A 24467-nucleotide genomic window follows, 5' to 3' on the forward strand; every position below is an offset into this window, starting at 1 on the left:
CACGTCTTCTTTCCCTGATTCATCACGCCCCTATCACATGAGAGTTCCACCTCATATTTGGTCCAAGCAAAGAAATCTCCGGTCTTACTTTTCACCATTTGCTGGTTCTTCCTCCGTCGTATTTTCTGCAACTAAGCAACCGACTGCAGAGTCGACAATCTGCTTCCTGTTTACACCAGTACACGCGTGCCCAGTGTACGTGAATGGTCATATGATATGCATTTTCTGGCGTGTTAGTATGGATAGAGATTATTTCTGAAATAGTGCTAAAATGCTTGTGTTGATGGAGATAGTTTTTGTTTTAAAATGCCGCTTTAAAATGAAAACGTATTAATGTGGAGGTAGTCTTAGACTGAGGCAGGAATGGAGGTAAACCACTCAGATCAAGACTAAGAGCCTACAGCCATGTTTGTAGCTCTGTGAGGCTGCAAGTTCAGAGGATAATGTTGATTACAATTCATCATCTGGAGACCATGAATGTATGTGCAAAATTTTACAGCAATCCATCTAACAGTTGCTAAGATATTTCAATAAAAGTTAATCTCATGGTGGCACTAGATGAACAGTCAGGGTATCATCAAAGCCAGTGGGATACATCATCTAGGCTCCATAGATATATGTATCAAATGTTGTACCAATCTAACCAGTTGTTCGAAAATGAAAAACCAAACATGTCAACCTGCTGAGCAGCACTCGAAAAAATGTCAGGCAATCACCAAAGTCAGTAGGATTCATCCTCATGGGACCATGCGCATTTGTGCTAGAACCAAGCTAGCATGGCTAACAAAGTCATGATGTGTCAAAGTGACAAAACTGCAGTAAACATATGATGGCAGGTGTATTATTGACATCAAATGATTTTTCATATTAAATTAATTAATGAATTTAATAGCAAAAGTATACCTGAAAGGACTAGATATAAACCAAAAATTTCTTGATACTGACAGAGGAAGTCACTGACTGACCTGATTTTTTTCATGCCAATATTTCACTTTCAAGAGCTGTCCCCCCAAAAAACAGATCCTGATCCAGAACGCCATCTAGTTGCATGATTCCACATGTCTCACCTTCATTGTACATTCAGAACAAAGCAGTGTGCAAATGACAATGACTCCAGGGACTCCAACGTCCTTGAGGACTGTAAAATACAGTACTGTATATTAGTCTTGAAGTTTGTTTGAAAGTAAGGCTGCAACTAATGATTATTTTCATTATTATCAATAATTTGTTGATTACATGTTTCCAATAAGCAATGAATCATTTAGTCTAGTAGTTGTTTCTGATATAAACAAATACTTTAACAACTAATTTATTGTCAGAAGATCTTTTGTCTCATTGTAATTAGTCAATTTGTTTTCAGCATTATTTTAAAAACTTCTAAATTGTTATAGTTAATTTGTGCTTCTGTAGAGAGGAATAAATAATTATGTAAATACTCAAAATTGTGGTGGTTTTACTGCATATTTAAACTGCAAAACAGAAAAAAAACACTGTTTCCCCCATGAGAAGAAAACTCTCCTGATAAGAAATACATCGGCATGGCCCTCAAGCAACCCCCTACTTCTGATAAGTGAGTGTTGCGTAAGGTCGAGATAAAAAAGACGAGTTACAAGAGGAGAGAAAGGAGAGACAGGAAGGGTGAGAGGTGAGGGGGGAAAGGACAGATGGGAATCCGAAGAGAGAATCCTACTGAATAAGTGATAAGGCTTGCCCTCCTCATGTATTTTTGATGAGGAATATCAAGTTTTTGGACACTTGCATGCAAGAGCTGAGGGGGACTGGAACCGCCACAGGGAGTCTCACAGTATAACACAGCGTTATGGGACGTGTGCGGTGTTCCAAGACAAGTTTAAGCTTTGACTCCGCTGTCACTGGGGAGATCGGATGGTGAGGAAATGTCATGTAATATACCAGTTACACAAGATCCCATCGAATACCTCATTATACTTCATTAAGCGCGTCCTATCCGTTAAGAGGAACTCATAGAAACTTTCTGCTTTTGTAGCCCTTATAGCTAACATGTTAGCAAACAGTTGCCTATTTACACATCTAGCAGACAACATGAGTATTTCATTGGAGTTGTATCGAATATTCTCTTTTATCCTCGATTTGAACTCCACCAACTCCTGAGAAGAATGTCTCTGTGTAGCTAAATGCTCGATGTTATTCACCAGTTGTTATATTGCTGTGTTGTGATGGGAACGTGGCGACCTATCTGGCATCCTGGCACAAAGGGCTCCGACAAAAAATGTATGTCACCTGGCAATAAGTTGTACTACAGCTTTTTTTGGTCGCTTAGCTTTTGCCACAATACAAGGCAACGTCATGCAAATATATAAGTGCGCATTACTGGTATAGTTTACCTTCCAATCATTTGCCAAGACAGAAGATGATTGTCGTCATGATAACTTTCTGGACTTGTAAAAGTATTATTAAGTGCTGTGCAGTGTTCAGGTGTCTGGTAAGCTTTCAAACTCATGGATGTATTACTCAAACTAGACATGCTGGATTGCATTTCATCTTTTTCCTGGCTCCTCTACAAAACACCCACACTAATGCAGACCCTTGCTTTTTTTTTTTTTTTTTTTTTTTAAACACAGTGCTATTTTAAGTCTGAATGTGGTCTACGTGCCAGCCAGAGAACCAAAACAATTCGTTATGGAGGCTAAAATCTGCGCAGACATGTGTAATTAGATGTTGATTCTCCAGCACTACAAGCGAACCCTTTCAACATTATGAAGTCATCTGATTTAATGTTATTATCAAAACACTCATTTAATGTCAAGTTAAAGTACATCATAATCATGCGGAGACACTGATGGCCATAGTTGACGCTGCATATGAGTATCAGGTTTAATCCCGCATCTAACGTTTCATATCGGGTTCATGCACATTCTGTATGCATGCATTTCCATCTGATTAGGTCAGTATGAGAGCGAGAGTCAGATGATTCTAACAGTGTATGACAGAATACAGTATGAATGAACTTGTTTGATTGTGCTTCAGACTGAGTGTGCACGAGCGGGTTTGCCTGAGTATAGTGTAGTGTGTGTGTGTGTGGGCATGTGTGTGCATGTGAGGGTGTTATGTAGCTTCTGGGAGCCCTTGTCCTGGTGGAAAGTGAACACCCCCCCCTCCCTCCCCTCCCCACCTCCCCAGAGCTATTACTATCTTTAGCTCGTTTCCGTCGTGTCTTGTCACTCGTGCTCTCCTCTACAGCACTTAAATCTGGTATCTAAACCTCCGGGCCATCCAATATCCTGTACTTCCCCTGCACAGGAAGCTAGACATGGGTGGGGGGGGCGGGGCCATCTGTCTGAATGTGGACATGTACACACTGTTAAATTAAACAAACATTTATGGCCTTACATATTCAAAGTTGATCCAAATTATACACCTATTCACACACGATGGAAAGACAAATAACCCCACACACACACACACACACACACACACATACACACACATACACACACACACACACACATACACACACACACACACACACACACAGGTCCGTGAGAGGAGGCCTGTCGGTAGAGGACACCTTGTCTGGTCAAACTGGCGTCACAGCTATCGTCTGTAGGGACACGAGAGATGGCGCAAGTAACCAAATCTAACCTTCTGCTATCTAATCACCTCTTTAACACACAAACACACACACACACTTTTGCACTGCTGTAGCTGTGAGGGCCGTTTATCAGCAGTGTTATTTTACCAAAATGTTGCTTTAACTTTTACCATCAACACTATATGGCTAATTTAATGAACTTTTACTGGATGTCTGACCTCAAACTGATCCTAAACTCATGTGCTAAAACGGAACTTCCACAGACTGTGACATCACAATCTAAACTCCAAGCTAGAAATTCTTATTAACTTAACTATGCAAACATTCGGTCCTCACAAAGACAGGTACACCACACACACACACACACACACACACACACACACACACACACACACACACACAAACATTATAGCACTCTGCTATCTTCTTGGCCCCATTTCACGCTTGCCATTCTTCATGTGTTTCACAGCTGACTTAATATCTGTTCAGTGCAATGAGTTTGACACTCCGTATCATTACCTACTCTCGCCTGCCACTCAACTAGAGGAAGAACTCAGGTAGGTGAACGACTGTACTGCATTTTGAGAGACACCCAGTCACACAATTCAACAAAGCCCTCTTATACTATCGTCATTTCATATATTTTTGTTTTTTTTGTCAGGTTAAGTCAAGTAAAATGCTTAAATCACACCTCAACACAAGCGCGGTCCAAATCTAAATCGTTTGAGTTGTGCGTACAGTCTTAAAGCCACTTTGGGGACACTGTAAGAAAGCAACACATAGATTGCACCTATTCTTATCTGGACTGTTTCATTTTTCTACAAACAAAAACAAATGCCATCAAGAGTAATGAGAAAGATGCTATAATTACATTAAAATTTCACACATAGCAATTTCAAAAAGTGCTGAAATGTTTGTTATTTAAAAACAAAAGACCGCCATGGCTCACCTAAACTGACATCAATTAAACGGTTTTTCACTCAATGGTCTTAATAGACATTCTCTCCTAAAACTTCAAAAATTTAGTAACATTTAGATGAAAAAGTAGCCAGCCAGCCAGCCAGAGACAAGTAGAAAACAAGTAGGGGAGCACTTAAAAAAATTATTTTGTTCTGATACAATCTGGAGGCCTCTAAATGATCTCTGAGACTCCCTGAATAAGTAATTTGGGAGCAACTGTCACAATGACATACACACTATAGCTTGTATCAGAAAATAACTGGATTATGTTACATTGTTACTGTGAAATTTTATTTCAAAAAGTCATATTTATGTTTGTAGATTGAGTGGATCCCAAGTAGAGAGAGTACTCAAGGACACACAGAGAGCAGCTGACGGACACTACGGCTGTTGGCACGGATGAGATAAAGTCACTTTACGGTGACTGTTGTGTCTATCAAAGCAGTGTAATGTCAATGGAGAGAGCGAGGGCACCACCCTGGGCCTCTCTCTGCTCTGTAATGACGTAGTGTTTGCTGATAACACTCCATTCAGAAGCACTGAGCCCTGCTTGTGCTGCTAGCTTACTGTAGAGCATAATGGCTAATGCGGAGAGAGAGAGAGAGAGAGAGAAAGAGGGAGGAAGGGGACAAAGACACAGCTGATGCCACATCGGTGTCATCGTGCTATAATTGACGTCACCTCCCGGTTCATACAAACTCCCTGCAAGTCAAAAAGCGTGCAGGATTGTGCTGCAATGACAGACAAGAAAGACAGACACAAGAAAAACAAGCACAACTACAGACAAGTTGCTTTTGCAGTAACTTCTGGTGAATAAGTTGACACATTTCTGCTCATGCAAGGTCATGCTTTAAAGACAAAACATTATTTATTCATCGTGTGTTGTTATTATTATTGTTAGATCATTAGTTCTGCAGTAGTATTTTGGCAATCTTAGCAAGCAAGCTACACTGCATGGCCGAAAGTATGTGGACGCCCAAACATGACTGTAATATATAATTGTTCAGCATCTCATTCCAAAACCATTAGCATTAATCTTCTGCCATTTCATGACCTGGCTTTGTGCACGGAGCCATTGTCATTTTAAAGAAGGAAAACGCATTCCCCAAACTGTTGAAGCAAAACTGTATCACTGTATGTTCTAGCATCAAGATTTCCCTTAATTGAACTAAAGAGGTCTAGCTCAAACAAGTACAGCAAAGCAACCCCGGACCATATGTATAAAAATAAAAAAGAATGTCCGCAGGGGTGTTATGTACTGCATGCATGATGTGGACAAACTTCTGTTTAGTGGCATTCAACTCAAAAGAAGAAGTACAGATAATACATAAGTGATAAGAGGAGATGGCCCTAAATTAAGGACACAAAAGTCAGTGATGGCAACGCAACCGTGAGTGCAGGAACCTCCCCATTCAGCCACCCACATACCCACCTCAGGCCATTTGCATCTCCCGTCCTTTCCCTTCCCTCTCTCTCTCTCTCTCTCTCCATTTGTCTGTCAGGCTCTCTTACCCCTTCTCTCCCCGCTTCCGCCTACACTCGGACCCATTAGGGCGATGGAGGGGAAACATGGACGCAGGGCGGAAAGGGAAAGCACTCTGAGGACATCAACAACGGTGAAAGGAAGGAGGAAAGGAGGAGGAAATGACCAGAGGGGGCAAGACGAGGGGAGGAGAGGAGGAAGAGGGGGGCGGGGGAGGGGAAGGGGGGGGGTAAGAGAGGAGAGGAGAATTTGCAGTGATGGAAATCAGGTGATGTGAGCTGACAGGAGGAGTAGCACTGGGGGCTCCCCGCTCTGAACCGATCTAAACAGGAATGACCCTCACACACACACACACACACACTCGCACATTCACACTCCAATACCCGGTGACTCATGTGCACACACAAACACCCCCCAGAAGCACACATACACACACACACACACATTACTTTGCAGAATTGCATATCCGCTGACACACTACGTGTACACACATGCAGGCTCATTCACACACTAACATGCCCATTGACTCAGCTGCACTCACATAAAAATACACAACACAGCAAGCTGCAGGGGGGTGGGGGGGCAGGCAGGGAGAAGGGATGGATGTCCAAAAATTAGCCAGTGCCCGTGTGCGTGTGTGTGTATTAACCGATTCATTTGAACACATTTAGCTGATGCACTAACAGTGAGTAAACAGGTAGAGGGCCGATGTTTAGCTTGCTATCTGTGGCAAGGACAAAACTGATGTGTATGTATTAAATGCGTGTGACACCAGGGTGCAGTGAGTAAGTGAGTTAAACAGGCAGGCAGAACTCCAGCTAGTCTATTATTAGAGCTGCGGCTGCTACTCCCTGGTCGGGGCCCCCAGGGGCCCAGGCACCGGCACGTGGATTCCTGCTCTCACCCCCCCTCCACCCCACCCCCATCACTCTGATCTCTATTTCTCCCCCATCTCTCTCTGTGATCTCTCCTCCTCCTCCTCCTCCTCTGGCCCGGCGGGCACGGGCCTTTCCATTCAGCTACGCTCAGGCGATTCATAGAGGGAGCAAAGAGAAGCTCCTTCAGCCAAATGAAAAAGGAGGAAGAGAAGAGGGAGTACATGCCACGGACTACACAGTAGTCTTAGAAGTCTTAGAGTCTTAGTTCTGAAAATTTGAGTTTGTTTTGCCGTTCTTACATGTGAAATGTGTCACTTCCTGTATGCCAGACCAAAAAAAGACGCATTTATATTTGCTTTTTGGTATAAAAACATCAATGAATCATTTGAGGATATTTACTTTAAACAGTCCATTTAATGAGTGTCCGACATTTAACAATTTCCCAGAGATGATCCGAGTAAACCCCATCCATCTGATACTCTAAGCAGGTTAAAATGAGTCCCTTCCCCTGCGCCGTTCATGTATCCATTTAACTTAAGAACATTTCAAGTTATGAATGGCTGTTTTGCAGTTGTATGTTAACTGTGAGTCTTGAACCAAAACTACTTCTCTGACTTGGCCATCCTCACTTTAAATGACTTCCACTCGGCTTGGTCCATTCATAGCATTCCTCCCACTCAGCAGCCAAAGGCAGGGAAGGAGACACTAACAGAAGTAGGGCGGCACACTAAGGAAAAATTACTACCATCGCAATAAGAGCTATAATTCATGTAGACTACGATTTTTAACATGTTTAGAGATTGGAAAAAAAGGATAAGGAGATCTCAAAATGCTAATGTTTTAGGGTGTTCAGTCCAAGTATAAAGTGACATTTGTTTGCATAACCTTTACACCACTGTTACAGTCTCCCAAGAGCAAGCATGGCAACGCCCATATAATGAAAACGCTAAACTGAAATGACATTCTCCTACATTAGTTTCTTAACTGTGCAGAAAACATGAAAGATCTTAACACAACTTGACTTTTAGTTTTGAGAAAAAGTCACAGCCCTAAAGCAGCAGTGCTACTGTATATGCGCACCGGATCTGCTGTCCGTATTCAGAGGAATACAGGAATCCCTCTTCATATTTGAGCACATAAACAAATATTTAGGCTCCCATTTTGCGTGCATACTGAGGGTTCAGCCCCCAAAATATCAATGATATTACAATTTGTCAAAGATTTGTGTATTTAGCCACGCAGGGTTTGGAGAACTAACTGAGCTTTTGTCATTATGTTCTTTTTCATATCAAGGCAAAGTGATAAGTCAGCTCTCAATTATTGAGCAATGTCTTGCTGATTTACTGTTATGAATGTTTTATGATGTGCTTTATCAGTGGATAAAGGTTTACAGCTTTTTGTGTGTGTGACTATTGACTAACTAACGCTTGGTGAGAGCCTAATTATCATTGTTTGTCTTAACATTTACAGTCAGTTTGAGTTACTGAATCATGATGGATGGGCTGTTATTGCAGTAGAGAAAGCACTGTCTTTGTGGTTCTTACTTAAAATTGGATTCTACAATTTAAAAAAAACATTCTTTTTTCTGTTTTTGTCTTCATAAAACACTATTTTGTGATCACTAAATCAATACTGTTCAGTTACTTGTCGTGTTGTTTCCTGTAATTCAATTTCATACCAGCAGGTGGCAGTAATTTCTAGTTATTTCTCCTCGGAGCTGAGTAAGTGGATAAGTAAGGGTAAATGCTAGGTTGGATTAGCTGGAGGGACAAACCCTCCTGAGGTGAGGTTAAGGTTAAAATCTTGCAAGAGTTTCACAGATCATCCCTCCAGCTGATCCAATGTAACACCGACCATAAGTAAGGGTGTCAATCATACTCATAAAACCTAATTTCTATGTTCTGATTCTGAGTCTGATTGAACTGAGAAGAGCTATAAAAATGAGCGACATAAAACCAGGAGTTCAATCAATCAGTAAACCCACAATCCAGAATCTAAAAGTGGGCATACAGCTTTGTATTTAATCAGGAGAAGCAAATCAGAGATGAACCAGCACAAGAAATGATAAGGAATACGACATCTAATCCATATTCCCATTTTATGATAACCAAAACCCACATTACAAGTAGATTAACATCAAGTTAAAATATTTGATCAATGTACTGTGCAGCTCTCATGTGTGAATGCACAGAAAAAGATGAATGATGTGTTTTCTCGACAACACTACTATAAGAATAAACACAGATCACAGAGCAAAGACAGACAGAGTGTTTAATTCTACTGTCATCACAACCTCTGTGACAAATAAAGTCACAGAGGTGAAGAATAATGTTTAGCTGTTGTATGACAAAATGTCCAAAAGCTGTCACACAATATGTTCAAGCGCAGCAGCAGGAGATTCTAAAATTTAAGACTGGTCTGCAGTGCCACCTGGTGGTACTGGGGGGCATCACCACATACCAGAACCAATATCCTGAATACAGTGATATAAATAAAATAATCTTTACAGGCACTCACTTTTCATTACAGTCAGAGTTAAGCATAACTATGTCTTTGATTGATGTGACTGTTAGAAATAACTGCTTCAGTGTTTTAATTACATTTAAGAGCTTTCAGTGGAGCCAATTTGTAATGTTGCGTGTTTTGTTCTGTCCTAATTCAGTCTTTGTAATTAAGAATTTTTTTGTGGTTGATGTATGATAAATGTACATAAACAAATACCCCCTATGTGATTAGCAATAAAGCCTGGTTTCTTGTGGCTGGGATGTAGACTTACCGTGGTGTTGTGAATAGTTTCGCCTAACTCTATAACATGCGGGTCAGTGGACAGAGTGTCTGCCACCTTTGGACTGATCTGTGGAGAAAAAAAAAGTCTTTGTAGCAGGTAAAACAGGAAATATAGCTGAGATTTTCTGGTAGCACCTTGAATATTTCACAGTAGTCTAGTCACAGATTAGTGTGATTTTATAGACACTAAACATTCCATAAAGTGAAACTGACATGAATGGCTGTGGGCTGTGGGTGGTGAAGGTGGGGCACTCGGGGGTGGATGTCGCTCAGGTGAGGTGGAGGGTCAGGGGTGGACCTCCGACAGTTTTGCTGCAGGACGTTCTGGTAGGATTTGGTGTCAAAGTTTGTTCTCCACATCAGCACCTAGAGGATGAGGGAAACAGCACGACTTTGATGACCCTACAAATGTATTGAATGCATAATAAAGCGATACGTTTTTTGGGATGGATGTTGCTATTTCAAAGAAGTACTCTGATTGATCAAAAATTAACTCCAACTATGCTGACAAATCATATAATTTACAACTAATAATCACAAAAAGATTATGTTATCTTTAGTGGTGTAACGGATCGTAGTTGATCCGTGATCCATACGGATCGCCCCCCCCACGGTTCGACACACATATGAACCGCAGATCAATTGCAAAATTTAATGTCTCGTTTAAGACAAAGTAAACAAACTGCTGTAAGTACAAGTCATGGACAGACAGCGTGTCGCTAACAGGGATTTTGAAGAGCAACGACCAAACTGGCATCTAACAGGTCCGTAGTGACATCTGCAGGTATGTTTACATGCTGTTTAATGTGCTGCAGCTGAACAGCTAATTAGCATTGAATATTTTATATATTTTAAGATTTTATTTAAACATTGGACATCTTGAATGTTGTTTTCATTTATGACCATGGGCAAAAGTTCCTTGCTGTAAGTGTTTTACAGAACATATGGAAGACAAAGTTTTTTGAACCGTGAGTTTTCTGATCCGTTGCACCCCGATTATCTTTGAGTTCTGCTTTGAACGATGCTTTTTTGATATTAACAAAGTAGGACTGTACGATATGACCAAAATCTCATATCCCAATTACGATATGGCACATTTTCTGTAAATTCAATGAATAAATAGTTTAGTAAAATAACGTAACAATTGTAGTTGTCATCAACTTAAGAGCTTCACCCCATGAGGGGGGCAAAATATTAGGAACACTTTTCAATATAAAGCACTCCAGTGCACCATCACCACCCGCTACCACCACAATGATATACATAAAGTAGAATTATCACATTTCTGACAATGTCAACAAAAACTGAAAATGTATAAGCTTCGTAAAGGTAGAATTTATAGCAGAGCTGTTGTATTGGATTACATTAGACTGTACAGGTGTTCCTAATGAAGTGGCCGGTGCATGTGTATCATCATATCACACAGCCCTGTAACAAAGTTTTGGTAACTGTGTAAAGACCCTCATAACCTTAAAGATATCACAACTACAAGTATGGGTATGATAGGACAGCCTGTGAAAGTGATTCCAGGTTTTTTTTTTCCCCAATACACTGATATTTCTTTAAACACTATTGAAAAAAGAGGAACACAAGATTTGTTGTGTCACACTAACCTGACTATCAGCTCCTCCAGAGGCAAAGAAATCTCCAGCCCTGGAAAATGCTACTGTGAGTACAGCACCCTAAAAAAAACACAGTAAACAATGTTAGTGAAGAAACAGACGATACCACTACAGCTTGGACACTTTGGGATTTGTCCAACACAAATCCTGTTTCCATATATATATATTCCTAAATGATGAGCTACTGTTTTCTGTATCACATTCAGTGGATTTCATTACTTTTTCATACATTCTGATTCATTTCAATGCCAATATTTGTAGAAACTACTGTATCACAACTGTATCATTTTTTAAAAGTCAGGTTTGTAATACCCAGTTAATCAGAGGTCCCATGTAGCGACGTACCAAATACCTGTAGGTGCGTCTCAACTGAACTATTATCTGTTATCTATCTGTGGATAAGCAGAGCTGTTCTGTAGCATCACCTTGTGTCCATGGAGGGTATAAATGAGTCGTCCCTCCAACAGGTCCAGGATCTTAACAGTTCTGTCACTGGAGCCACTGATCAGGTAGTTGTTGGACGGGTGGAAGGAAAAGCTATTGATTCCTGCGCTGTGGACTGTTGGGAAAGATGGAAGAAAAAAAAAAAAAAGTCAATTGACGTCAAAAAAATGACATTTTCCATTATTGCACTGCAGCCATAATACCTTGATAATGCTGAATCAGCTTGTTGGTCCGTAGATCCCAAATTTTCAGTGAACTGTCAGCTCCTGAGGACGCAATACAGGTGCCGCTTGAGTTGAAATCAACAAACGTTGCTGATCTGGAAAAGTAAAAACACAGTGGTGTCAAATTTCAAATTATATTCAGTGATGTTCTAGCCTTTCCTCAGGAATGAACCTCCTTGAATGAATCTCCTGTTTGGACTTTTTTTTTCATAAGAGAAAAACTATGACAAGAGTTTGTGCAAATTAAAATGACACAAAAAATACAGTTTCATTAAGTGACTAAAACTGACAATGTTTTACTCACAAAGCAACGCTTAAACAAAATAGCAAACTGATGGCAAAATTAAAGCTAAGTAGAGTAACAGGACACTCAAGCAGGCTGTTTTAGGACTTACCCTCCATAGTCAGTGAAACAGTTGATACAGTGTTTGGTGGATGTGTCCCACAGCCGCACAGAACGATCGTCCCCGCAGGAGGCTATGAGACGCCCATCTGGAGAAAACCTGCAGCAAAAAAGACAAATTGTACCAACTGAGTGAAAATACAGTTACACATATTTACACACTGCAGACACACTTGACCACTGAGTAGCTTACATATACTCGTCTCTAGCAAATACTTCAAACGGCGCCTGAAGTACACTGAAAACAAGTACAGTGCCAGGAAACCTTGAATTCCATTATCTCTATTAGTAAAAATTCTTACAATAAAAATTTTGTTTGTTTGTGAGTCCTTTATGAGAACGTGTGTAAGAGGTAAAGCTATTAACACCTGGATTTCTAACATATAATATATACACACACATGCATGCTAAGGATGTGGTGCTGCTGGGTACCTGGCACAGCGCACCCAGTTAGTGTGCTGGTTGAGAGAGTAGACGAAGCACTGCCGGTGAACGCTCCACACTTTGACTGACTTGTCATCAGAACCTGTCACCAATTTCTGGCCGTCATGGGAGAAAGCAACGCTGCGTATGGCAGCCGTGTGTGCTCTGAACACAGTTGACTCTCCTTTTCTGTAACAGATAACAGACACACACACAAGTTGTTACTATGTGGACACCATACTGTGCACCAGGACATTTGTTTTATTTTTTTTTCCTTTTACATTGCTGTACACTTACTGCAGTTAGTTAAAAAAAAGGTTATAATCAAAAGCGACATTAAGCCTACATGGAAGGTGTCCACAGTCGGACCGTCCTGTCCTTGGAGGAAGTTGCCACCAGGTTACCAAAGGGTGAGAACTGCACCGCAGTGATGATGTCTTGATGGCCGACGAATCGGAACGCCCTCGCCTTGGGAGCCAGATTCCAGATCATCAGGCTCTTATCCACTGACCCCGAGGCTGGAGGGAAACCAAAGAAAGATGTACGGAGATATTTCAGTCAAGAATTACAGGAGAAACTTTGGCCACTACAATCAATGCAGCTTTTCTGTTGGTGAATTACAGTAGATTTAACTAATGGCATATAAAAAGGTTACTACTGCACATAAAGTCAGCTTGGTTTGTATTGGTTAATGTTTAATTGTGTCAAATATGAAGAAAGCGTCTAAACTGACTATTTACATGCTACTAGGTCTGCTTAGGGGTTAGAGATGCTGTCCTGAAACCATAGTTGCAGCTTAAATTCAGCAAAAGTCAATGTGTGCATCAAGGGCAATATGAACAATCATATCACTGACAGAAAACATCAGACAGAAATAAAGATGACCATTGTGGGAAACTAGTCGGTTTTCTGATTTAATAGCTCAGATGGAGGTAAAACCTGGGAAAACATATTTATCATATACTACTGTATATGATAAACATGATAGGCCACATTATACACTTACATATAGTATTGAATGATTATCATTAATGATCTGATAGTAATTTTTTACTTAACACTGTGATCATGATACTTTTACATATCGCCTTCTGATATCAGCATCTTAACTGTTTCAGGTAAGCGCAAATTAGAAAATAAGTGTTTCAATTGTGCTGATAATAAGGTCAATATTTGACAAATTGTAGGAGCTAAAAAAGACATGAAACATAACAAACACACTGCAAAGAACATCTGAATAGTATTGGGAAATTGCAAAAGTTGTAGTGGAAGCAGAAATTACCCAGTTGTTTGCAGTTTGGATTAAAGTCTGCACAGGTGACAGCATCTTTATGACCCTTGAAGTGTCTCTCGAGGGTGGGATCCTCCTGCAAAGACATTGATCACAGGTCAGTTAGCTAGAAAAACTCTGCTTTTACACTCTCTGTATGAGCTCTTCCTCTGCACTTAAATGCTCCAAATAATTTTAGTCGTTAAGAGAATGTTTGAGAAGCTTGCTTTGAACTTGATTGCTTTAGTATCGATGAATGATCATGACAAAAACATCATTTTAACTGTAAAGTGTGCACATTAGAGGGTAATTCAGCAAATATGTTCGAGAGATTACACTTTTTCAGGCAAAGTGCTACTGATGTGGAAGTGGAGCACTGCTGTGTGTGAACACTGAGAAAACAGTGAGTTTCACTTTTATGGTTTCACCATGTCTGTAACAGTTTTATATTATGTGTGTTACTGGTCTGCCTGAGCATATTAAACTTAGTTGATTCAGTGCGAATAACATAATATTACTATGCTGTGTGATGACAATAAGGAGCAGAAAGTATCCGGGGTGTGTTTGACAGCTCCAATCAGCAAATCCTCTTAGCAGAGATGCAGCTAGCAAATTCGCCGACTCAGCTAGGTTAGTGTATGTTATCAAAGTACACGCACTTCTTCTAAAACAACTTTGGCTGTTTTACGAAGATACCAAAACAAGTTTACTTACCATTACAGACGCCATTATGGGCATTTACTGAGCTAATGTTGTCTAAGCGAAGGTTGAACTGTCCCGCTGTTGTGTACTTCCATGACTGTCAAACAGTGCGCCTTTAGCAACTGCTTCAGACCTGACCTGTCGAGCCCAGATAACACTGTCTGCTTAACAGTCTATTCGCAACGTTATTTCCCTTTCAGTTTCGATATATTCTGGATAAAAACTGAGTTTTGTGTTTGCATTACCACCGGAATTACACGTGCTAACTTACTAGCCACCTGTAGCTTGAGCTTGTGTAGTGTAGTAGTGCTGCATTCACTTAACATCTGGCAAGGAGTAGATACGATAATCTAACCTGATAATTACATTCACAACATGAAAATACCGTTCACAACAAAGTTCAAATTGTAAATAAAAAGCCGTAATCTACCGGAAGATTTCAAGTACACCTAACAGCTAATTGGTACACCTAGTCAATCAAGCCTTTGCATACGGGCTCGAGTGGAGAGATCCGCAGGCAAATATAGTGAATATCAGCTAAAATCGTTTCAATTAAAAATGGACAGAACAATATATGCACATTAGTTAAATAATACCATTTGATGACTGAAAAACAATACAGAATGCATATCAACGAGCCAGGAACTTTAGCTTTGTTTTTGCCTAAAATCGTGTCCACGGAAATTCCTATTTTTATGTGACGTGAATGCACCACGTCAGTAAGGTGGAGCGTCTTCCGCTGCTAAGCAACTAGCCAGTCGTATCATGTCCAACTGCTCTGGAGGAGGACCGCCGCAGTATCGGCTTCTTCGATTGGTGCATGAAATACCGCTGACCAATCAGCACAGAGGTTGTTAAAGTTGAAAATTGACGCTTGATATTTCGGTTTAAAAAAAGATGTCGCTTCATCGGAGTATCGGCAGTGTGGAGGTAATGTCAGTTAAATGACAGCATTGCTTATTATACTAACCTGCTAGCTGACATTACTGCGTTATCGAGTATATCATGCGCTATGAATCCAGCGTAGATCAACAAAAAACAGGCGAAGCTACGCTAGCTAGCTAGCTAGTTAGCTATGCTGAGTGTTGTTACCATATCAACCACAGTGCACCTGTGAGAATCATAACGTTTGCCAGTCTTTCTAAAAACTCTCCTGCTGGCAGCCTAACATAATAACCTTTACTACCAAGCCTTTGCTACGTGTTATTCAGATAACGAAAACCCTGTTGTCTGTTCCCTCTCCTAGTACATGAAAAAAAGGATCCCGCAAAACGCCAAGTATCAACATGTCAAAACAAGGCTGGACACAGGTATCAGAGGCACTATTCTTATTTAATGTTGTTTAAGTTAAGGCAGAGCTATTTCCTATGTTCTTATCTGTTTATGTTGCTCGTTTTCATTTGATAGGATACAGCCTTACGAAGTATATGGAAAAACTGGAGGAGATTAAAAAATGTGAGTAATTTATTTGAAGAAGAACCAGAAATGGCAAGGAATTGTACATATTTTTATAATTACGTTTATATGTATATATCTTGTTATACGTTTTTACCCTGCTATATGCACTTTTGAACTATGGATGCTTTATGTTAATGTCTTGGTGCGTTTATGTGTTGTCGAGCATCTTGTCAGTTTTTATATTTGGGTCCTCACTCAAAATTTTTCATTTCAACTGTATTTTTCATTGTTGGAATGATAAAGTTGATGTAAACTTAAATTTTGCTTTTTGATTATGACATATCACTGCACCATCTTCCATAAATATTATGATCATTTTTTTTACTAACAACCCACCATTTTAAAGTCTTCAAATTTAAACCTCTATGCTTGAGTTTTAGTTCACATTTATGGCACTCAGTGGGCTTAACAGATGTTGGTTGCTTACATAGGAACAGCCTCATCATCTTCCTAATGGAAACTTCATAAGGACACGTATAGCAGTTTGGATTTTAACCCAGTCAGTGCAAAATAGTCCCTCTATCCACTGGACCACAGGACTGTTGCACATCAGTTCAGTCCATTAGCATCTTTTAAACACATTCTGCACAAATCTGAACAGGTGGATCAGATAGCCCAGTTTGGCAGAATTCTGTAAAACTCACACATGATCCACTCACAGGAAAATAAACCCTCCAAGGGTCTTTTTCTTAGATTGAAGTGGATGTATCTGCTGTACACTAAAGTTTGCCAACTTCTTTCTGTGAGTTTCTTTTCTGTGTTCATCTGTTTTCTTCAAGAGATAAACCGGAGAAGTTCTAACCCACTGATATTTCCCACTTAAATAAGTTCTTTGTGGACAGTGGTCATTTTGTTTTGACCTGTCCTCTGATTTCTCAGGGATAAGTGACACTGATTCCTCCGTTCTCCAATGGAGGATTGTGCTGCTGTCCACAATTATTCCTCTGTGGCCCTGGACACAAACTATGGGGACTTGCTGGTCAGGTGCCAGTAGGGGCCTTTGACAGAGTGTGAGATAGTGAAGTCACAATGGGGGTAAAACCAGTATCAATAGCAAGGATAAAAACAGTGAGCAGCCCTGACTTGGGTGTAGCAGTGAAAGCTTTAGCTGGAAGGTAGCATGGGAACAGAGCTTGCAGAGGTGAGGTTTGGTGAAGCATTAGAGGAGGAAGGGGGAAAGGAGGACCTGCAAGACCCAGGTGAGGTGTATGTAGTATGGGTTTGTGCAGTGGTTAAAGTGGTAATCCCTTTTTTTTTTTTCTGGTTTACCATCACAATTATCCGTTTCAATAATTAGACCTTAATATGACACAAGGTGAGAGGGCTGAGAAGCTCCTTTATCCATCATTTTTAGATTTAAGTATTTGCTTCTTCTCTTCTTCAGATTACAGGTATCGAAAAGATGAAATCTTCAAACGACTAAAGGTGACAACGTTTGCGCAATTGGTAAGCATCAATGAATATTTCCTTGCAATACTGTAACATTCTACAACATGTATGTTTTAGTCAATGTAGTTTTTTTGGACTATATTTTGGAAGTGACAGAATGAAGGCGGTGATCCATTTACAGTTCTGATAGTTTTAGATGGACAGCTCTGAATACATTTTGCTTGATTTACAGACTCCAACAGACCGTTCTCTTTGCACACATTGTTTCCCAGTTCAAGCATCTTTGACTTTCAAACTTCTTTTTCACACCAGCTACTTCAGGTAGCCTCCGTATCAGACCTGAATGACAGTGAGAATTATGGCGAATCACTTGTCCCAGAAGGTGAGAGGCACTATTACTTATTCATGTAACATGGTTGAAACCTTATTGATCTGCATTCAGAAATCAGGTCACTGCAGCAGCAAAGAGGCAAAAATGACAAATAGAACAGAAGAGCATGAATAGAATTATTTGCAGTAAAATTACAAGTCATCAACATTAGTTTTAAAAAAATGTCATGTTTAATATACATATTAATTTTACACTGAAGTGAACTATTATGAATAATATGTTAATTATTGTATGGATATAAGTCTTAAACAGAACAGTTGCTGACAATCTGACGGTTACTCACTCATTCTCACTCAGACGGCCTGTCAGTGATGTCTGACGCTGACCTGGAGAGTCTGTCTGATCACACCAGCGGCTCCCCGCAGGCGTCAGACCGTCAGGATGCCAGTGGATGCTACACCGCCCGGTCAACACTGTTAAGGTACTGCACAGCTCAGCACCCTATAAAGCCTTACTGAATACTCCTTACTGTACACAACACATATATTACTCATAGTTTGGTAGTAAACTTTTATCCAAATGCGCAAAATACGTTTGTGAAGGCCAATGTTTTCGCCATGTGTTTGCATCGGAGGGAACTTTACCTCTGACTGAGATGTTAGTAACCTTTTAGCTGCGCTTCCAGTAAAACCGTTAAGTTCTCTGCCTGTACAGCTGCAGACTTCCCTCAGTGAGCAGTCAATGATTAGTTTGTGGCCTAGCAGGTTAGAGCTACAAAATTCATCACCACTGAATGGGTGTTGAATGGTCAGTAGACTTAAATTGCCTTATTTCAGTTGGTACTTAGCCATGCAGAGAAATGTGGTTTTATATGCCTAGGTTTTGAGATATCTCGAGTAACAGAGACACTGTTTCTGGAAAGATGCATTGCTGCTGAATTCTTAAAAACTTGAGATGTAGTGTGCACCCTGTAGTTAATCCCGTTCACCTCAGTTGCAGTGGGGTGAATGCAGAATCTCAGAATTGTGGCAAATAAAATAACATTAGAAGTATCTGCATGGATAGATGCCACTAGAGGTGAGTGAGAAAATATGTGTTTTTGTAATTTGGGTGAACCGACCCTTTGATTTCTGTTCATAAAAATAGATGCTTAAATCTAGAGCCTTCCTCTCTTTTTTTTATTGTCTTCAGTATTTCTACATACAATGGCTCTTCACTATCATCCTTTCACCCATCGTCACACCCAGCATTCAACAATCACAATCCCTAACCACAAGCACACCTGTAACCTTACACCCACCATGTCTGTGTCTGCACTAACACACTATACATTCACCTTCATGTCCCAGAGGGGTCCCCCATTTCACCTTCTCTGTACCACACAATAACCGCCCCCCCCCCGTCTGTTCTCGGCGTCCTCTCCTCTCACCTGCGCCTGCATCTCTTCCAGCCTGGACATAAACCCCAGGAGTGTAACTCTATCTGTGGCCTCTCCAGGGGGCTGCAGAGTGGGCCTCTGTGATGACAGAAGTTTTAGGTCACCTTCACCTTGTGGGGAGGACAGATGGAGAGAGAGAAAGTAGGGCAGTGCTGGGGTAAACCTACACAAGGGGAAAGCGGTGTGCTTCTACAGAGTTGTTTGGCTCAGTTCCAAAACTCGATTTGCTGCAGAGAGTCATCTGTCCTCCGGTTTGCTGGTCAGAAATGTGTCAAATCTACTCGTCCCTGATTTGTGAAAGTAAATCACTGTAGTCGTGTAGTGAATCATCACTGACAGTAACAGACTTACAGAAAATACCACTAGGGCAGGCCAAGGAAAATACATGTCTGAGTGTCTGACAGGTGGTAAAATCATATATCAGGACTCCTCAGTCTGCATTTTAAATCAATGCACAAGACTGTGTGATCACAGCAAATAGCCAAAACTCAACACACTACCCAAAAGAAGTTTAATATGTAGCTAAATCACCCGCAACAGATAATGGGCTCTGCTTTGACTATTATTTTCCTACATCAAATACGCCATTGTGAATTATGTTGTGAATTTATGAGCAGGAGGTACGCTGGACCAAAAAAACAAATTTTCCATATAAGATCTCTCTCCTCCTTCTTAGGGAGTGATGGAGACCAAAAATGCTGCACAGAGCAAAACAACCTATAAAAAGGCAATGGAAAACAATAAAAATAGATAACACAACGATCCAAAAAGTTGTTTTTTTTAATAAAAGAGGATTTTATTTTGACTTCACAGTGTTATCAGCGGCGTGGGGGAGCTGAACCTCGACAGGAACAATCAGAAGACGGCGGATATGTCGGTGTCCAGCCCAGCGTTGGCTGACAGGCCCTACCCCGACTGCCCCTACCTGCTGCTGGACGTACGGGACCGCGACCAGTACGACCGCTGCCACATCATCAGCGGTAGGTGGCGAGAACATGAAGCTCCTCAAACTTCTAATGCCTTCAAGAATATTTATATCATCTCTATCGTTGTTTTTATCACCTCTTTCCTACAGCGCACAGTTTCCCCATCGCCATGCTGTCTCGAACAATGAACCCATACACCAAGGAAGTGCTGGAATACGTATCCTTCTAGAGCCGCAACCATTAGTTGATTAATTGATTAGTTGTCTATCCCCACAAGCCTCTTTGTTTAAAACACTTTGTCATGTTAAATAATCAACGTAAAGGTACAACAGTCCATTAACTGGTCTGACCTTAACCCACAAACTGTGTAGAAAAACGCAGCAGGTAAGATCATCATCGTGTATGATGAGGATGAGAGGATAGCCAGCCAGGCGGCCACCACCATGTGCGAACGAGGCTTTGAAAATCTCTTCATGCTGTCTGGAGGTGAGTTCTAATATCACTCAAGCTGTCTAGTCTACTTCCTTTAAAAGTTATCTAATCCTTAGTGAAGAAGCCGTATCATGTATTTGAAGTTAGCGCCACTATTTTGTTGTAGCTAAAAGTTTACAGGAGATGATTTGAAAAGAAAAACCAGTGGCCACAACGCTCCTTAACATGTCCTCTATGAAACTAGTTGACAAAAAAATGTAGTGAAACTGAAGATGATTTTAATTTTAAGTTAGTTAAGTCTTGCAACATGCATTTAATTAACTGTATATATGTTTAAACCAGTAATGTTGCAGGTTCCATGTGTTTAAAAGAGCTGTTGTCACTCTCTGCTATCCTCTCCTTTTTATAGGTCTCAAGCTAATCGCTCAGAAATTTCCAGAAGGAATGACGACAGGCTCCATCCCGACCTCGTGCCTGTCATCTCCTACATCAACGAAGGAGAAGAAGTTCTCTGTGCAGCAGCAGCAGCCATCGCAGGCAGCGGAGAAAAGATGGCGGTTCACATCAGACGAGCTGGCCAAGATCCAGGAGCAGCTGGATGAGATGCTCATCCCCAGCAACCCCAACAGTAAGGCATCAGGAACCTATTTTCAGTGTAAAATTAGACCAGCCAGTAAGACTTTATTTTACGGGTCTGTAATTACCTAATAAGTTTACCAGGAAGAGCTATGTAATGTGGCGCTAGGTAATAAAGGACAAATCTGCAACAGCTATTTCACTTTAGTTAATTGTGTTGAGTTTATGAGCAGATGTTGATTTCCAGAGGAATTTCCTTGGAAAAAAAAAAGCTCCATTTGAACTGAAATATATGTATTATTTAGGTTAATATTGACATGTTGAAGTGTATGCATGTTCACCTTTCTGTTAATTTACAGTTACATATCAGATCCTTTCTAGAATATTATAGGGAACTATGAAACCCATAAAATAAAGCAATACCAATGACCAGTTTAATCAATGTAGATCACAAAATAGGTCTACGACAAATCAGTAAGGCCCGTCCCTCTTGATTGAGATCCTATAGTTTTTGTTTTTGGAGACTGAAGTAATGAAACAAAACCAAACTTTCATCTAAAGAAATGTATAATATGTAGATTCACAAATTTTGTTCTTGTTCTACCCTCTTTGTTGCAGGCCGCATGTCCAGCCGGATGTCGAGCAGCAGCACCCAGTCTAAAACGTCCAGCGCCCGCAGTCGACAGAGTTCCTCGACATCCGGGAGAGACAGCAGCAGGGTTCAGAGCAGTAGACCCTGGAAATAACCCCGTCCCTCTCTCACCCACATACAGTAGACAAACAAACATACCTCCAACACAAAGTCCATTTATTTCAGATTACATTCCCCCCTCCCTCATTCCTTAACTGTAAAGAAACACACTTCTGGTCTCAGTCTGCAAAGTAATCTTCCACAATACTGCTGTATAGTCAGAGGTGGACAGGACCAAAACCGTAACTTTCTTCTTTTTTTTTTACAGCAGCTTGGATGCATAGAGTGATTTTCAATTTTTTCATTCATTTTTTCTCTCATGTGTTCGTGAAGTGACGCAAAATTGAGATCGCTGTTTAAATATTTGTCTTTCCTCATCAGTTATCATCATCTAACTGTTCTAACCGTCTGATGCAGAAGATTCTGGCACCATCTGACATGTTTTGCTCTAAAATTCCTAAATTGTGATCATTTCCGTTCGCTTCCGCACAGTTTTGCGCAATTAATTGCTGCTGTATTTAGACTAGAGATCAGTTGCACTCTGACCACCTCTGACAAAACTGAAATGATTAATCTCTGCTTTATTTTGTAAATAGAAAATCCTGTTGAGGACAAAGTTCCTACACAGGTTAAGTGAAAAAAAACTATCTTATGTTTTTTCAATTTTGGAATTTATGCAAATCCTAGGAAATTAAATAACACTGCAAAACGTATGTTCTTCTAGATTGAGGGATAATCTTAGCGATATGGTCTACTTGAAGTTCTCAGCCAGCTGTGAACAGCTACTTACTACAACAAACAAAATATTTAATCTCTGATTAATATGACATTTGGATAAAAGTATGAAATTTTCAAATTGAAAATGTTGGACTTTTGCAAACAGTTCAGCGTCATCAGCGAGCAGTTTAACATTTCAGTCTTCATCTTCACAAATCTTACGTCAGACTGTAGTATTTTCCCCTTCCTGTGTTTTTTTTTTTCTTAATATATTTAATAAATGGCGTGTATACGTTTGCACAGTGCCTCATCTGTGAACCTTCGAGCTGACGAATCCTTTTGCACTCAAATTAAGATTTCATGTAACACTAATCTCATCGATTTTTCATCACTTGTGTCTGAGGATGATCTGATCCGTTCAAATCATGTTTTTTTTTTTTGTTTGTTTGTTTCTATTTTAAGGTTGTTAACTCCAAAAAGGTCAAGTTTAACTCCATCAGTATGACATACACCACATAAATGGCCTTCCTTAAAGATGTTGATTGTTGGAGACAGAAAAACTGAATGTTAATGATGTGAAGGATACGCTGGGAATCTCTGTAATACAGTAGATGTAATGTATGTACACATAATGTTACAGACTTTTATCCACTTTGTGAAAACAAGAAGAGTTTTGCTGTATTTTTGTAAAGTGCTTCATCCTGTCATGATGTCTTATTGTGATTCCTAAACGGAGGGGTGCAACTGCTGCCTTTATGTGCTATTTTTACATCCTTTATACTCGCACTTGACTGATTTTGTGTGTGTGTGTGTGTGTGTGTGCACTGTATGGATCAAGGTACTGTAAGTTTTGATCACGCAAACTGATTAGTTGAGGCCTTCACATAGACACACGTGCTTATCACAAATACATAAAGGATGGAAGGAAATGGGCATTTTGTCACAGATGTTACAAAATCACAATTTCCAAATGTGAAAAACAGTATTGCTAATTTCTTACGTGTGGCCCTTGTGTGGTTCGTTGGTATGGGACTTCTTGCACGGTGCACTTACATAGTCTTATGAAGTGCATTTAATGAAGTACGGAGCCCTTTTTTTCATGATTCTGTGTTTTCACCATCAGTCTTAACTGACATTAACCAGCTGATCACATGATTTGGTTTGTAAATGAATGTTAAATAAAGTGTAAAATTGTTTATTGGAGTTGTTTCTTTGTCTACCAAGACAGTTTTGAAATATTAACAGAACAAATGGCAAAAATTATTAAATGAACTTTCATTTACTAACATTAGAGTTTGAAATTTGTACAGGATCTTATTTTGTTCTTTAACTTTTAATTAAAACCGCCTGAACAACCTCCTTTTTAGAGAGGAACTATTCTAATTCAGCTGGATCAAATCTAACCACCTCTAACTCCCAACTGGTCCCATTTACTTAAAATAGAAAAACCTGAATGAACCTTGGAACAGGACCTAGGTAAAAATCGTGAGGTTTTCCAACCCAGTGGTCACAAAATTTAATCTATACATCCATGTACATGTACACATTGTTTTTTCTCATTTGTTATTTGCTTTTTAGACTATTACATTACTAAACATTTAATGACAAGATTTAACCTTGTTTTTATTTCTTCAAATTGCGAAGAAATACGAAATGGTAGAGCAGTTCCTGTCAGAACGCCTTTTGTCAACGCTTCTGGCTCATGTGAAGGACGGTCAGCAAGCAACAGCGAACTGCTTCCC

At 40.2% G+C, this 24467-nt stretch overlaps 2 protein-coding genes and 1 long non-coding RNA gene across 5 annotated transcripts in view; 2 read left to right on the forward strand and 1 right to left on the reverse strand.

The window, feature by feature from the left end:
* Window positions 1-15431, reverse strand: part of poc1b (POC1 centriolar protein B) — a 50395-nt gene extending 34964 nt beyond the window's left edge. The window contains exons 1-11 of one of the 3 annotated variants that reach the window (XM_044356536.1): window positions 15039-15431; window positions 14780-14905; window positions 14078-14162; window positions 13142-13313; window positions 12805-12984; window positions 12365-12472; window positions 11949-12064; window positions 11727-11860; window positions 11293-11361; window positions 9893-10045; window positions 9669-9746 (exon numbers count right to left, since the gene is read on the reverse strand). In XM_044356536.1, coding sequence (XP_044212471.1) covers window positions 9669-9746; window positions 9893-10045; window positions 11293-11361; window positions 11727-11860; window positions 11949-12064; window positions 12365-12472; window positions 12805-12984; window positions 13142-13313; window positions 14078-14162; window positions 14780-14803 — 1119 coding nt within the window. In that variant the 5' untranslated portion in view covers window positions 14804-14905; window positions 15039-15431. Of the gene's footprint in view, window positions 1-8854; window positions 9366-9668; window positions 9747-9892; window positions 10046-11292; window positions 11362-11726; window positions 11861-11948; window positions 12065-12364; window positions 12473-12804; window positions 12985-13141; window positions 13314-14077; window positions 14163-14779 lie in introns of those variants that run through there. The other 2 variants (XM_044356537.1, XM_044356535.1) reach the window with 2 other exon arrangements.
* Window positions 3948-5398, forward strand: LOC122985695. The gene is made up of 2 exons (XR_006404170.1): window positions 3948-4128; window positions 4853-5398. It is a non-coding gene; the product is annotated as an uncharacterized LOC122985695 (long non-coding RNA).
* Window positions 15432-15567: 136 nt separating the features above from the next.
* On the forward strand, window positions 15568-23921 carry cep41 (centrosomal protein 41). The gene is made up of 11 exons (XM_044356539.1): window positions 15568-15697; window positions 16014-16077; window positions 16175-16222; window positions 17610-17671; window positions 17927-17996; window positions 18303-18426; window positions 20197-20363; window positions 20459-20526; window positions 20681-20795; window positions 21151-21369; window positions 21936-23921. Exons 1-11 carry the CDS (start codon window positions 15665-15667, stop codon window positions 22061-22063), a joined length of 1098 nt encoding a protein of 365 aa, XP_044212474.1. The 5' UTR covers window positions 15568-15664; the 3' UTR covers window positions 22064-23921.
* The last annotated feature ends 546 nt before the right edge of the window (window positions 23922-24467 follow it).

This window comes from Thunnus albacares, chromosome 7 (genome assembly GCF_914725855.1).
Source record: "Thunnus albacares chromosome 7, fThuAlb1.1, whole genome shotgun sequence".
Lineage (NCBI taxonomy): Eukaryota > Metazoa > Chordata > Actinopteri > Scombriformes > Scombridae > Thunnus > Thunnus albacares.

Coding starts and splice junctions, on each gene's coding strand:
- cep41 (XM_044356539.1), top strand. CDS start 15,665: ATGTCGCTTCATCGGAGTATCGGCAGTGTGGAG. Junction 20,796..21,150: donor TCTCTTCATGCTGTCTGGAG/GTGAGTTCTAAT, acceptor TCCTTTTTATAG/GTCTCAAGCTAATCGCTCAG. Junction 21,370..21,935: donor CATCCCCAGCAACCCCAACA/GTAAGGCATCAG, acceptor TCTTTGTTGCAG/GCCGCATGTCCAGCCGGATG.